The sequence below is a fragment of the Phocoena phocoena genome, chromosome 13 (genome assembly GCF_963924675.1).
Source record: "Phocoena phocoena chromosome 13, mPhoPho1.1, whole genome shotgun sequence".
Classification (NCBI taxonomy): Eukaryota; Metazoa; Chordata; class Mammalia; order Artiodactyla; family Phocoenidae; genus Phocoena; species Phocoena phocoena.
The window spans coordinates 71,289,565-71,301,995 of NC_089231.1; the positions used below are offsets into that span (position 1 = coordinate 71,289,565).

Below are 12,431 nucleotides of genomic sequence, written 5' to 3' on the forward strand. Positions count from 1 at the left end.
AGGGCTTCCCTGGTGGCACAGTGGTTGAGAGTCCGCCTGCCGATGCAGGGGACACGGGTTCGTGCCCAGGTCCAGGAAGATCCCACATGCCGCGAAGCGGCTGGCCCCGTGGGCCATGGCTGCTGAGCCTGCGCGTCCAGAGCCTGTGCTCCGCAACGGGAGAGGCCACAACAGTGAGAGGCCCGCATACCGCCAAAAAAAACCATGCAAAAAGTAGAAAATGGTAGAGTGAATGCCCATAACCCGTCAATCAACACCTCAGGAACAGTTATCAAGATTTTAGTCTGCTACTTTCGTCCTCCCCTTCACTTTTCCTCCGTTTTTTTAAAGCAAATCTCAGACTACATGTTGTTTTACCTTTACTACTTCCATCTGCATTTCTAAAAACTATGGACATTTTCCTTCCAATAAGCACGATCCGTTATCACTTCCCAACCCCACCCTGGAAGTAAGAATAAATCCTGAAGATCTAATACCCATTTCCTAAACCAAATTTCCAGGATTCTCTCAGAGGTGTCTTTCATATAGTTGGGTTTGAATCAAGATCAAATCAAGATCCACACATTCATTTGATGATTATATCTCTGAAATCTGTTTTACTCTCGAGCACCCGTCCATCCCCACCACCTACTTTTTATCTTCATGCCAGTGACTTACTGAGGAAACCAGGAGCGCAGTCCTGGAGGATAGCCCCCATTCTGGATTTGCCTGTTTGCTTCCTCATAAGGTCACTCAATCTGTTCTTCTACCTCCGTGTGTCCTGTGAGCTGAAAGTCAGCTCTGAGCTTGAGTCCGTGCAAGTCCACCTTTGGGGGCAGGAATACTCACTACATAGTCTTCATATTGCCTCATACAAGGAGACGCATTTATTTCTCCTCAGCGTTGGGGAGGGGGAAGTTCCCCCCTCCCCTTCTTGAGTTCCTTAGGCCGGTCTAATAATTAAATGGACATAAGACAGAGTAACAGGAGAAAAAACAAATTTAATTCATAGGTACAGAAGTCTCACAGAAATAGGACCTAAAGAAAGGACCAAAGCAGGTGGCTTTTATACTTCTTAGACAAAGAAACAATAAATCTGTGAAGAACTGACAAGACAAAGACATTTGGGCTTGGGGTCGTAAATTAGTGAAGAAGTAATAACAAGGTTTGTTTACACAGCCTTTTCGGCCAGTCGGACTTTGCCATCTCTGGTGATAAGGACGTCTCTCTACCTCCTGGGGTGGGGAGGGTACCTTTCACATGGGAGATTTATTTCCTGCTTTCTGGAGACAAAGGAGGGTCAAAGTGTTCTTCTTCCATTGGTTGTTTCTTAAGTAACCTTAATTCAAAATAATCAGTATGCCACTTTGGCCTATTTTGGGGTCCGCCTGTCCTGAGCCCCAACGTTAGTGACGTGAAAATTCAGATGGTGAGAGTCTGACCTCTCCATTTAAAATTCCCCCATCAACCTTTCATTTAGTGGTTTCATACACTGATGATCTTTACCTAAATCAATACTTTCAGTAAACGTTGCAAAACAATGATTTCTTTTTCTAATTCCATCATTCCTTCTGATTTGCTGCTATTCTTCTGTAAAGATGAATCTCCCATGACCAACTAGGGAGTTCTGGTTACCTTAAAATGTAGTTCGTACTGAAAGGTGAGATAAATGCTTAATTCTTTACCTTTTTCATTGCCGCTTTCCAGAGACAGAGTTGGCGCTCCATTTTCACTGCCAGTAGTGATCAATAAGGCGTTTTACCTGGGGAATTTCTTTTTCGGGGAGAGCAGGTGAAGACGTTGAGTTGTGGATTGGGTCAATAAGTGTCTCTGACAAACAGAACCCCACCCCAATGTGAGCTCAACGACCTTTCTGTATGAAGGTTTAATAGGCAACCTGCTTCATTAATTTTCTACCACAATTTAGAAGGTACCACTAACGAGATTAATAAATGTAACATAAAAAAATCCTTAATGCATCTAGAGTAACTGACAAGTATGTTCAAGCCAAAGATCCCCATTTACCTACAGACAGGGAAAGACGTGAATTTTAATTTTGCTTTTGAAATAAGAGCGCATCTGAAATTACAAAAGTGTGTCTGAGGTAGGAAAATAATGAAAGTATCAATATATGTAAGCTACTGGATCACCTCATCAGATCCCTGTAGTAGATCACCCAACTGAAGGAAGACAATGCATTTCAAACTGTGTTACTAGCATCTGAAATTGACAATGTTCCTCCACCCAAATCCAAGACACTTCTTTGTTTAGAAGATTCATGTGGCGGAAGGTCGGCTGAGGTTGTCTATTAAAATGCACAGAATTTGAACTGAGGCTCAACTGTGCCGTTTGCCATCAAGGTGATCCTGAGCAATTAGCTTCTCTCTGAACCTGAACTTCCTCCTAAAATGGGGGTGATGAGTATTGTGGAGCCGTTCCCAAGAATCTGAAAATAAGGGAAAAAGCTTGCTCTAGGAGAATGAAAATTTTAAATCAACACATAACACAAAGGGCAGAGAAATGCCAACGGCTCCTCGGCTAACAAGCTGTGGCTTCAGTTATTTGAGGTGCTGGACGTTCTGTATCTCCATACAATGTGTCACAGGAATTTATACCCTAAATATAAATTAGGGGGCTTCCCTGGTGGCGCAGTGGCAGAGAGTCCGCCTGCCGATGCAGGGGACGCGGGTTCGTGCCCCGGTCCGGGAAGATCCCACGTGCCGCAGAGCGGCTGGGCCCGTGAGCCATGGCCGCTGGGCCTGCGCGTCTGGAGCCTGTGCTCTGCAACGGGAGAGGCCACAACAGTGAGAGGCCCGCGTACCGCAAAAAAAAATATATATATATAAATTAGGATCGAATCCAGTGGGGGCCTGGCACCAGTTAGATAGAGCAGGAAACATGAATATGTGGACAGGGGCCTCTCACTGTCAGGGAATTCCAGGATTCCACATCCAGGGTAAAGCCACCCCCTGGAGAAATGACCTGGTCCCAGCTACTGCAGCTGCCGAGCCAGGGGGCTAGGCCTTCTGACCCAAGCAGGGCACTTTATTTAAAGGACACAAACATAAAGAGGCTGGCTGATTTTCCACGTGGAATTAAAAAAAAAAGAAAGAAAAAAAGAAACCAAATGATTAAACCCTAAGAAATCCCTGAACACAAAACTCTTACAGTTTTTTCTTTGGAGGGGCGGGGGTGGGGGTGGGGGTTATTAACATAAGCATCCTCTCATCCCTTGCTTAGAAACTACTATTGTGGAGAGAACACCTTCCCCTCCTAGCCCAATTCTACTTGGGATGTTTTGCATAAAATAATAAATTTTCCTCCACGGCCACTGGAAACAAAACAGAAGGAGCAGTTCCAAAATGGAACACAAAAAGAGAGCAGGAAAACTTTACACTCTACTCTAACGTTGTGGTGATTATTGCGTAATCCCTGTCCCAGTTAGGGTGTCATTATGAGAAAAGAAACAGTACATGTAGGTGAAAAAAGCAGGGCCTTTTAAAGATGAATATGATATACTACCAAATGTAAAATAGCTAGCTAGCAGGAAGCAGCGGTATAGCACAGGGAGATCAGCTCGGTGCTTTGTGACCACCTAGAGGGGTGGGATAGGGAGGGTGGGAGGGAGACTCAAGAGGGAGGAGATATGGGGATATATGTATAGCTGATTCACTTTGTTATACAGCAGAAACTAACACACCACCATAAAGCAATTACACTCCAATAAAGATGTTTAAAAAAAGATGAATACAAAAGTCCCTTGACCTTTTCTATTAGGGTTAGTTCCATTTCTACATGGGGTATAGACACCCCCCACCCTTACACCCAACAGCAAAAGCCTTGTACTTTTCAAAGAAGATACATCGAAAATGTCATCAAAGCCTTAGACATTTTCATGATGCAAAATGAAAGCCTGCAGTATTTAACAGCTGTGTAAATGCCTTCCCATCTCAGTTCATTTTTAACTTAAATCCTTATTGAAAGCAATACAGATATAGAAAATTTAGAACAAATGACCTGAAAATATAACCAGTTACCTTTCTAGATAATAAAGAACAACGGATTGACTTAATGACACAAAATACAAATACCAAGGAGGCGTTAGTCAGGAAAGTTTTCTTGCTGCAAATGAAGAAACTTGCTGCTTCCCACAGCTACCAGAGTTGTAAGTTTTGGAATATATGAAACATATGCTCTCTAACCCTCAGAAGATGATCTTTTCAACTGAACTGAAGCTCACTTTCTTCCTGAAAGAGTTTAGCCCATGATTATCTAAGAAATACACAGTGCCTAGCACTCACTTTGCACTTGGCAAAGGGCAGTCACTGTCACAAAACACATGCCTAACTTCCAAACTTTGACCAATGGAAACAATCCCCTAATCAAACCGGTATAATGAATTTTAAAATCATTCAAGGAACCAAAAAGGTTCTCCCTACAATGGAACGTTTAGAGGGACTTGACCATACACTTGATTTTGGATTTAACAGTTTTGCCATCACCAAATTCATTACGGTAACTCTGCAGACACCTTTTTAGTCTTCATCAATTTTAATATTCTTACTCAGCTAGGTAATGTTCAGACCGATGAGCGTGGATTACAGAGCGATGTGCAGACTTCAGCATGACATGAGGAACAACTAAAGGAACGGGGGACAGCTTCCCATAGCAGCCACTCTGGGCGGGGGCAGCTGCCTTCAAATGTCTGAAGATGCATTACGTTGGGGCGGGATTAAACTTGTTTTGCAAGACCACAAAAGGAGAGCAAGAGACCTGTGGGCAGAATTAATTACAAAGAGAGCTTTCCAACACCACGGAGCTTCCAGAGATGCTCCCCAAAGATGACCCTGGCTGGATGCTAGAGAGGGAGGTTGCCCACCCAATGCAGGACTTGACTGGATGCCCTCCAGGATCTTTTCAAACATGAGATGTGACAATGCTATGTTATTAAGATGCGATCTTTGAATGTCTGAGGAAGACTAGAGTGCATCACCTTACGCCTAATACGCTGAAGCCAGCTGCTTTTAGGTTATGATTTTTGGTGCCTTTTACTGAAGCAAAGACCTTTTGAGGATGTCAACTCTCTTAACTGCTTAGTTATCTATATTTAAAAGTGGCACGCTTGTGAACTCTTAGGTACTGAAGCCAATACAGCCCAGAGCCTACTGGATGATGGATGGATGGATGGAAGGAAGGGAGGGAAAAAGGAAGGGAAAGAAGGAGGGAGGAAAAAAGGGAGGAAGGAGGAAAGAAAGGAAAAGAACCACGCAAAGCACCACATGCAGAAGGTTCTAGACAAACAGTATTACAACAAACAGCTAGAGGAAGAACACCGAGGAGAAGTCTGGGAAATTCACCTACTTATGGGTCTAGGGGTCAACATTCTAACTTTTCAGAGGTCCTGCCTCCTGAGCCCGCCCCCTCTGAGCACATGGCACCAGGGTCTCCGTGCAATACTGCTTTTATCTCCTACTGTTTTGTACTTTTCTTTAAGGTGTTATGTCTCATACTGCATATAAATCACAACCACCACCACCTATGGCGCAAATTAAAGTAAAATTATCTTTTCACACTGCTTCCGATCTTTCTTCTCCTGAGTGTTCTGTGCTTGAAATGAATGTTCTCTCCTGCTCACAAATGTATGGATAGAAAATGCTCTCAAGAGACAGATTTTTATTTGGACATTTTGTGATCAAAAAGGAATAGATATCATATTGTACAGATGGGGAAACTGAATACACTGAATTTAATACTGAACTGAATGTAAGTGACTTACCAACGGCCCATGGCAAATGGTCAGTGGAATCAGGGTCATACTTCCTAGTCTAGAACTTTCTCTTTTAGTACAGTACGGCAGGTAGGAGGGAGGGCACAGGAAAATGAGGGGCCAGTGATGACAACTGGTCTTCAAGTTCACTAAGGATAAAGGTCTGGCCGGGCTACTTTCCATATGGGCTACTTTCATAGAATCACTTTTTCCTGCTCCTGAAACCCTGGAAGAAGGAAATGAGAGCAAAAGAGTACAAGTCCAAGGCTGGGTCAAAGCTGACTCTTACAAACAATCAGTCACAAAATATATGAGCTGCAAAAATATTTTCACTGTATTCTCTAAGGGGCTTTTTCTTTATGGTCCTATAAAGTACTACAATGTGCTTTTGCTTCACACTGAAGCCAAAGCACAGGTGACCCAAAAGAAGACTTCCAAAATTAGGAGAAATATTTACAGGATATGGGGAACCTGCTGCATTTCAGACCCATACGGCAGTCCCAAAAGGCCTAGGGGTTCTAACTTCTAATCAGTGATAAAAACAGAGAAGGATAAAGAAATGAAAAAGAGGAGAAGCAGAGGCGGTCCAGAACAACCTCATTAGCATGCAAATGACTTAGCTGACAAATGATTCAACAACCAGAAAGCAAAAGTTGCCAAGTACATCATTTCCATTTCCCCACCGCTCAAGTCCAGAGAATAAGGACAGACCATCAGGCACACAGAATGCATTTTCACCTACAGCCATCTTCAAATACACAGTTTTATTAACAGAGGAAGAATATTTGAATGAGAAAGTTATTTTTACTGCAAATAAAGCCAAAAATGTTGTTTTGTCCCTTTTACCCTTTTCTCAGATATGGAAAATTGGGGGTGGGGGGGGCGGGTGGGAGGTAAGCAGCCTGAGCTGCCCTTTTTTTCTAAATGATAAAAGAGAGAAATCCTGTTGGGTGGCCAGGGGGTGAGGCGGTCTATTATTATACAATTTCTCATTAACAGCAGCGAGATTGCGCTTCTCCTATTAAACAGAACAGGCATTTAACCCCTGAGCTCCTCCCGGGAAAAAGGCAGAAACTGCTTATTCACTTAGTCATAATTACCGTTTTCGCAGGTCCCAGAGGAATAGCTGTTCTCGATCAGTCTGTGAGGTCGGTCCTGACTTTCCCAATGCCACCCTGGCAGCTGATTGAATCGGCACGCAGAATGATTTTTCCCCAACCAAAAAAAAAAAAAAGTTTCGCTATTTCATCCATTCCCTGTAAAATGAGACGTGGGGGGGGTTCGCTATTCTTTCTGGTGAGACGGCATAGCAAGGTGGAAAGGACCCAGATTCTGGGAAACTTGGGCTTGAATCCTGCACCTGCCTCGACCACATTCAGCTGTCACCTGGACTGAGTTCCTAAACCTCCCTGAGCACCTGCTCCTTTGGGAAAACGGAGCTGATGCTAACGACCTGATAGGACCGTTGTGGGGAACAGATGCACTCACGATGCAAACTGCCTGGCAGAGGGCGAGCTCTCGGCAAATGGTAGCTGTCATATCACTACTTCATGGAATTTAAACTTCTCTCTCGCTTGTCGGGGTTGCAGGGACCCCGGGTGCCCTCTCTACTCCGTGGCATCTCTTACTCTGCTTGCCACGATAAAGACGGAAGTGTCCCTTCTTTGAGCTGTGACATCTGATCCAACAGCGTCCGTCCCCGTCCACACAGATGTTTGGCAAAACCCGATTCAGTGTACCGAGGAGGTGTTTTTAAGAGGCTGTCTCTGAGAACACATCGCTTCTAAAAGCTGGGACTGCCTGTACCTCAAAGACATCGACTGGGCTCTCGACGCAAAGCCTTTCACAACGCTTGACTTGGGCATATTCTGGGTCCCAAATTGACTGCACTGGAACGTCTACTTCTAAGAATTGCCGATCACACACCACACTTACATCTTCAAGTCGCTGGCACAAATTAACTTTGACGGAGAATGAAGTAGTAACTGAAAGGTCAAAACAAATTACATTTGGAAAATGTCGCAAAGAGAAAAAGAAGCAAGACCACCACCACTGTTTTATGCATAGAAATGCTCCTATCGACGATAAAGAGTGCTTTCTTCCTGAAGGCTCTTCCTTCTTTCAACCTTAACTTTTCAGTTCAGAGATGGGCTTGCAGGCATAGAATACCCTCCAACCCCAACGGAGGGGAATCTTTCAAGTCACCCACCACTCACTCGCTGACTGGAGTTGGGGAAATTACAGAATAAACCCCATTTCCACATCAGAAGAAAACAGAGCTATTTTTCAAGATCAATTACCCATGATAGTTTTAAAAATAGGAAGATGCACACTACCATATTACTATATATATTACAGCTAAATAGCTCTTCAAAGGAGACCATTAACAAATTACTATAAGACACTGAGCAGATATAATGTGTTCTGTGAATACAGCATAGTAAAAGCCACTCCGTGCTACTTGTCCACAGTTAAATAGAATCTTCAAGCAATTGCACATGAAAGTAAACATCTTTCTCAACTCCCAGTGTATTTGCCACTAGACTGTAAGCCCCTTGAAGGAAGAGGCTGCGGCCAGGGTGGTCACAGTATCCCTCTGCTTGGCTCAGGAAAACACCTCTACAACCAGGTACTGAATTAATGGAATAAACAGTATCACACACCTTTTTCAGGATGGTCTGAAATGCTCCCAGAAACTTATAAAGGCTCTTTAAAATGTTTTCAGACCTTCCTATCATAGCATGTGAATACTTGGAAAGGACAAGCTTTGCGATGGATGATCCCAAATTTTCAATGTCCACTGAACAGAAATGAAACACCAGAGGAAAGATGGATTTTACGTGACTCAACCTCTTGCAAGTGTGTGTGACCTCAAGTCAACTGAATTTCACTCTATGTGGAAAAAGATACAAGAGTAGTGAGCCCAGGGGAAAAGCTGCCTTGAACCCTCCAGGGCTTAAGATGCTAACCCTTTGTAGGCCTTGACTTCTGAATTAGACCCTATTAAATAAAAGCGTTTCTTCTCTAACATGGCATAAAACAACTGGCATGCACATGTGAATGAGCTGGGCCTGCGCATCAGCTACATTAGCTCGACAAATGTTTCAGTAAACTAAAGCGGCTATATAATTTGAACAAATAGGCAACTTTTCCAGAATTTGCACTCATTGGTTCGTTAACTGAATAATGTGTCAGCCTAACAAAATGGTTGCCTCTTGCCATCTCAGAGAAGCAAAATCTCCCCAGGGTGGAACGTTCCATTTTCTGAGATTCTCCCGTAATAGGCAGGGGACTGCACACCCCGCACTTCATTGAAATTAGCTAGCTGTTGCTTCATTCTGTTGCCTTTCTGTGCAAAACTGGGGAAAAGGCAAAGTAAGTGAAATAAGGAAGCACACAGAATACTCAGTGGCTTCAAATAATTAGCTGGAAAGAAAAGTCACTCAGGATAGACCAATGGCAAGTTTTATGCTTCCCATTTAGATACTGAAAATACAAAGCTAAACCTCTTTTTCAAGAATGCCCAAGACTGGTGATCACAGGGCTTACCCCAAAATGAAGCTGAGATAGAAAATCTTCTCAGAAAACATGTTACCTGTATCCTTTACCAAAGAGCGAAATCACACTAGGCTTTTGAGTCATGACGCTGAGGCAGTTCAACATGAAATTAACTTGCTTACCAGAGCTAGAAATCCCCCCAACCTCTCACCCCCACCCCAAAATCGAGCAGGTAGGCCACTAACTGCTATACAGTCGTGGAGAAAAAATGTGCAAGATGTTTTACCTCGTAATCTCTATGTACCAGAATCCTAACACAGCACAAGGAGTGGCTGTTACTATGTAAATGGTCACAGCACAAAACTAAAGCCAGTTGAGATAAACTCAAAACAAACTGGAATCTCTGGAGGAGGTTCCAATGGCCTAATTCGAGTCTATTTAAAAACAAAACAGCAACAGAATAACAATTACTAAAGAGCCACTTCCTAAAATTACTCTCCTGTTGATATGTCTCAGTTCTAAAATGTCATGAGAAATCTGCTGGCAGGTCACTGATTCTGCCCTAAAAGAAAGCATTACCAAAGAATGCCACCGAAAACAAAGGCCTTCACACAAGTAAGTGAATACCCTAAGCACGTAAGTATGTTCTTAAGAGGGACATTGAAAAAAGCAGAAGTCATATTAAGTTCAAAACACCAAGAAAAAAAATGAACAGCAGTTCCTAATTTTAGTAATATTATATATCACCCTCCCCCCCAAAAAAAAACTGTCCATGAGTTAAGATTTCTTGATTTTACATATAGACACTTTATATATTTGGGACTCCCTGCCCTTAAGGAAGAAAAAGAGGAAAAGAAATTAAGCACTATATATGACATTTATAGAAATGTAGAGGGTTGTTTTTTTTTTTAATGAAATTCAGGTTTCATTTGGGGGTTACTGTTTTACAGTTTCCCACTTGCCAGAAATTTTAAACAGCACTGATCATCAGCGAGCTTCGGATATGTTAAAGTCTGGAACAGGAGTGTTGCTTTCACAACACTCCAAAAGGCCTCCACTCTTCCCTTACTTTCCCTGCTTGTCTTCACTCATCCAAGTAGGTTTTTCCCTGCAAAATGTAAAAGAGGCAGGGGCTATGAAGGGCAAGCGAGACAAAAAACATCCAGGAAGCACGTCTTCATTTACACAATTTGACTTTTCACAACGAATAATGCAAAGGGAAAGATATTTTCTATATCGTGGGGCTTGGACTCAGGGATTTGTAAAAATAATCTGATGATCCCTCAGCATCACAAGAAAGATGTTTTTTTTTTACGTCAAGGTAACATTTAAGCAATCTTAGATGTATATAACACTTGAAGAACTGATGCTTTCAAATGGAGAACAGCTTTGGTTTTAGATTCCAATACATTACAAAAATGCATGGTCTTAAATTCGCTATAAAGAAGATGCCTCTTTTTATCATCAATCGACCAAGAGCTATTTAGTGTCAAGGAGACACATCTGCTGTACCCCTCATGATGTTGTTAATTAGGAAAGCTAAGGGGAAAAAAATCCAACGCTAATCCTTTGATACACTATTTGAAACTCACTATTAATCTGATGCATGATATTTTCTGGGGTGGTGCCAATGATATGAACTAATCAAGCCGTTTACTACTTCATCAATAATAAATCATTTTTAAGACAAAAATTACAACTTGGTATGGACCTCACCAAGACCCTCGCCAATTCAATCGGCCCCTTTGCCGGTAATTTAAACAACAAATTCCTGCCTGGAATCACCCATTCAACATGCGTTTTTAAGTGAGTCCCATTTCAACCTTTTAATAAAGTGCCACCAGTGAATCTGTCACCAGGTGACACACTTAGTACCAAAAAGAAAATCGGGTGGGTCAGAATCCACTCCTTACTGCCTGGAGGCACCAAAGAGAAAAGGAGTGCAGGAAGCTGACTGGACTGGTGGACCTTAAGGGGAGCAAGCACTGAAAACACCAATTTAAGTGCCTGGGGCAAAAGGCAACTCGCCTGCACTCCCTAGCTAAGGCGCCCAGAGGGAGCTGAGGGGAGGCCGTTGCTGGAATGCGAGACAGAACAGAAACTAGGGAAGGAACGACCGGGATGGAGCACAAGGGAAAGACAAGCATGGGGCAGAAGGAGGGACAGGGATGGGGCAGGCAGGGGACCATATGTTGGGGCTCGAGGGGAGGGCAGGGATGACAGAGATGGGGCCAGGGATAGGGATGGGGCTAGAAGGACAGGGATGGGGCAGGAAGGAACCACAGCAATGAAATAGGGAGGACTACAGGGATGGAGCTGGACCGAGAGGCAGAGATGGGGCAGGAAGGGGCGACAGGGATGGAGCTGGTCCAGCGAAGTCACAACCACATCCTCACCACACCTCGCTGGGGCGCTCGCTGCGCGCCACGCGCCGCGCTGGGCACTTCGGGGCGCTCTCTCCCGGAGTCCCCCCAACAGCCCTCCGATGCCCCATTTCAGAGACGGGAACGGCGAGGCCGGCCCTGCAGCGCCCGCTCCCCGAGGTCGCCGGCCGAGGGGACAGCGGCGGCTGAGCGCCCGACCCTCCCGGACGCAGGGTGTCGCTGGCGGCCACGGGGGGCGGCGACGCGGGGGGCGGCGCGGGCCCGGGGAGCCGGTACCTGGGCTCGGGCAGGACGATCTTCTTGCTGGCGCGGGCGGCCGGAGTCGCCTTGCTCTTCTCCATCGCCATCAGGTAGCTGACATCGGCCAGCACGGCCTCCAGGTCCGCCATGTTGGCGAGCGGCGGCGGCGGCTCCTCAGGACCCGGACGGGACGCGCTCCCGCCGCCGCCGCCCGCCGCGCCCCGACGTGGGGGGGCCGCCCCGGGGCAGCCCCCCCGCGCGCCCCCGCCCGCCCCCGCCCGCCGCGCGCCCCCCCGCGCGCCCCGCTACCGCCCCGCGCGCCTCAGCCTCGCGCCCGCCCCGCCCCCCGCGCGCCGCCCGCGGCCCCGCGCACGCGCCGCCGCCCCCGCCTCTTCCGCGAGAGTCGGCGGGGAGCGCGCGCCCTGCGGCCAGTACTCCTCTGCGCCCGAGCGGAGCGGCCAGGCCCGGTCCCCTCTACGCCGGCCGACCCAGTCCCTGCGGGCACCGTCCCGCCCTCCCCTCGGGGTGGCCATGGGGGACTTCCTCTCCTCCTCCGCCTCTCC

At 45.7% G+C, this 12,431-nt stretch overlaps 1 protein-coding gene across 1 annotated transcript in view; it reads right to left on the minus strand.

The window, feature by feature from the left end:
* Positions 1–12,050, minus strand: part of GRK3 (G protein-coupled receptor kinase 3) — a 121,314-nt gene extending 109,264 nt beyond the window's left edge. Inside the window, exon 1 of the mRNA XM_065889313.1 lies at positions 11,905–12,050. Within this exon, the coding sequence (XP_065745385.1) occupies positions 11,905–12,017 (113 nt within the window). The 5' untranslated portion in view covers positions 12,018–12,050. The remainder of the gene's footprint in view (positions 1–11,904) is intronic.
* Between the last annotated feature and the right edge of the window lie 381 nt (positions 12,051–12,431).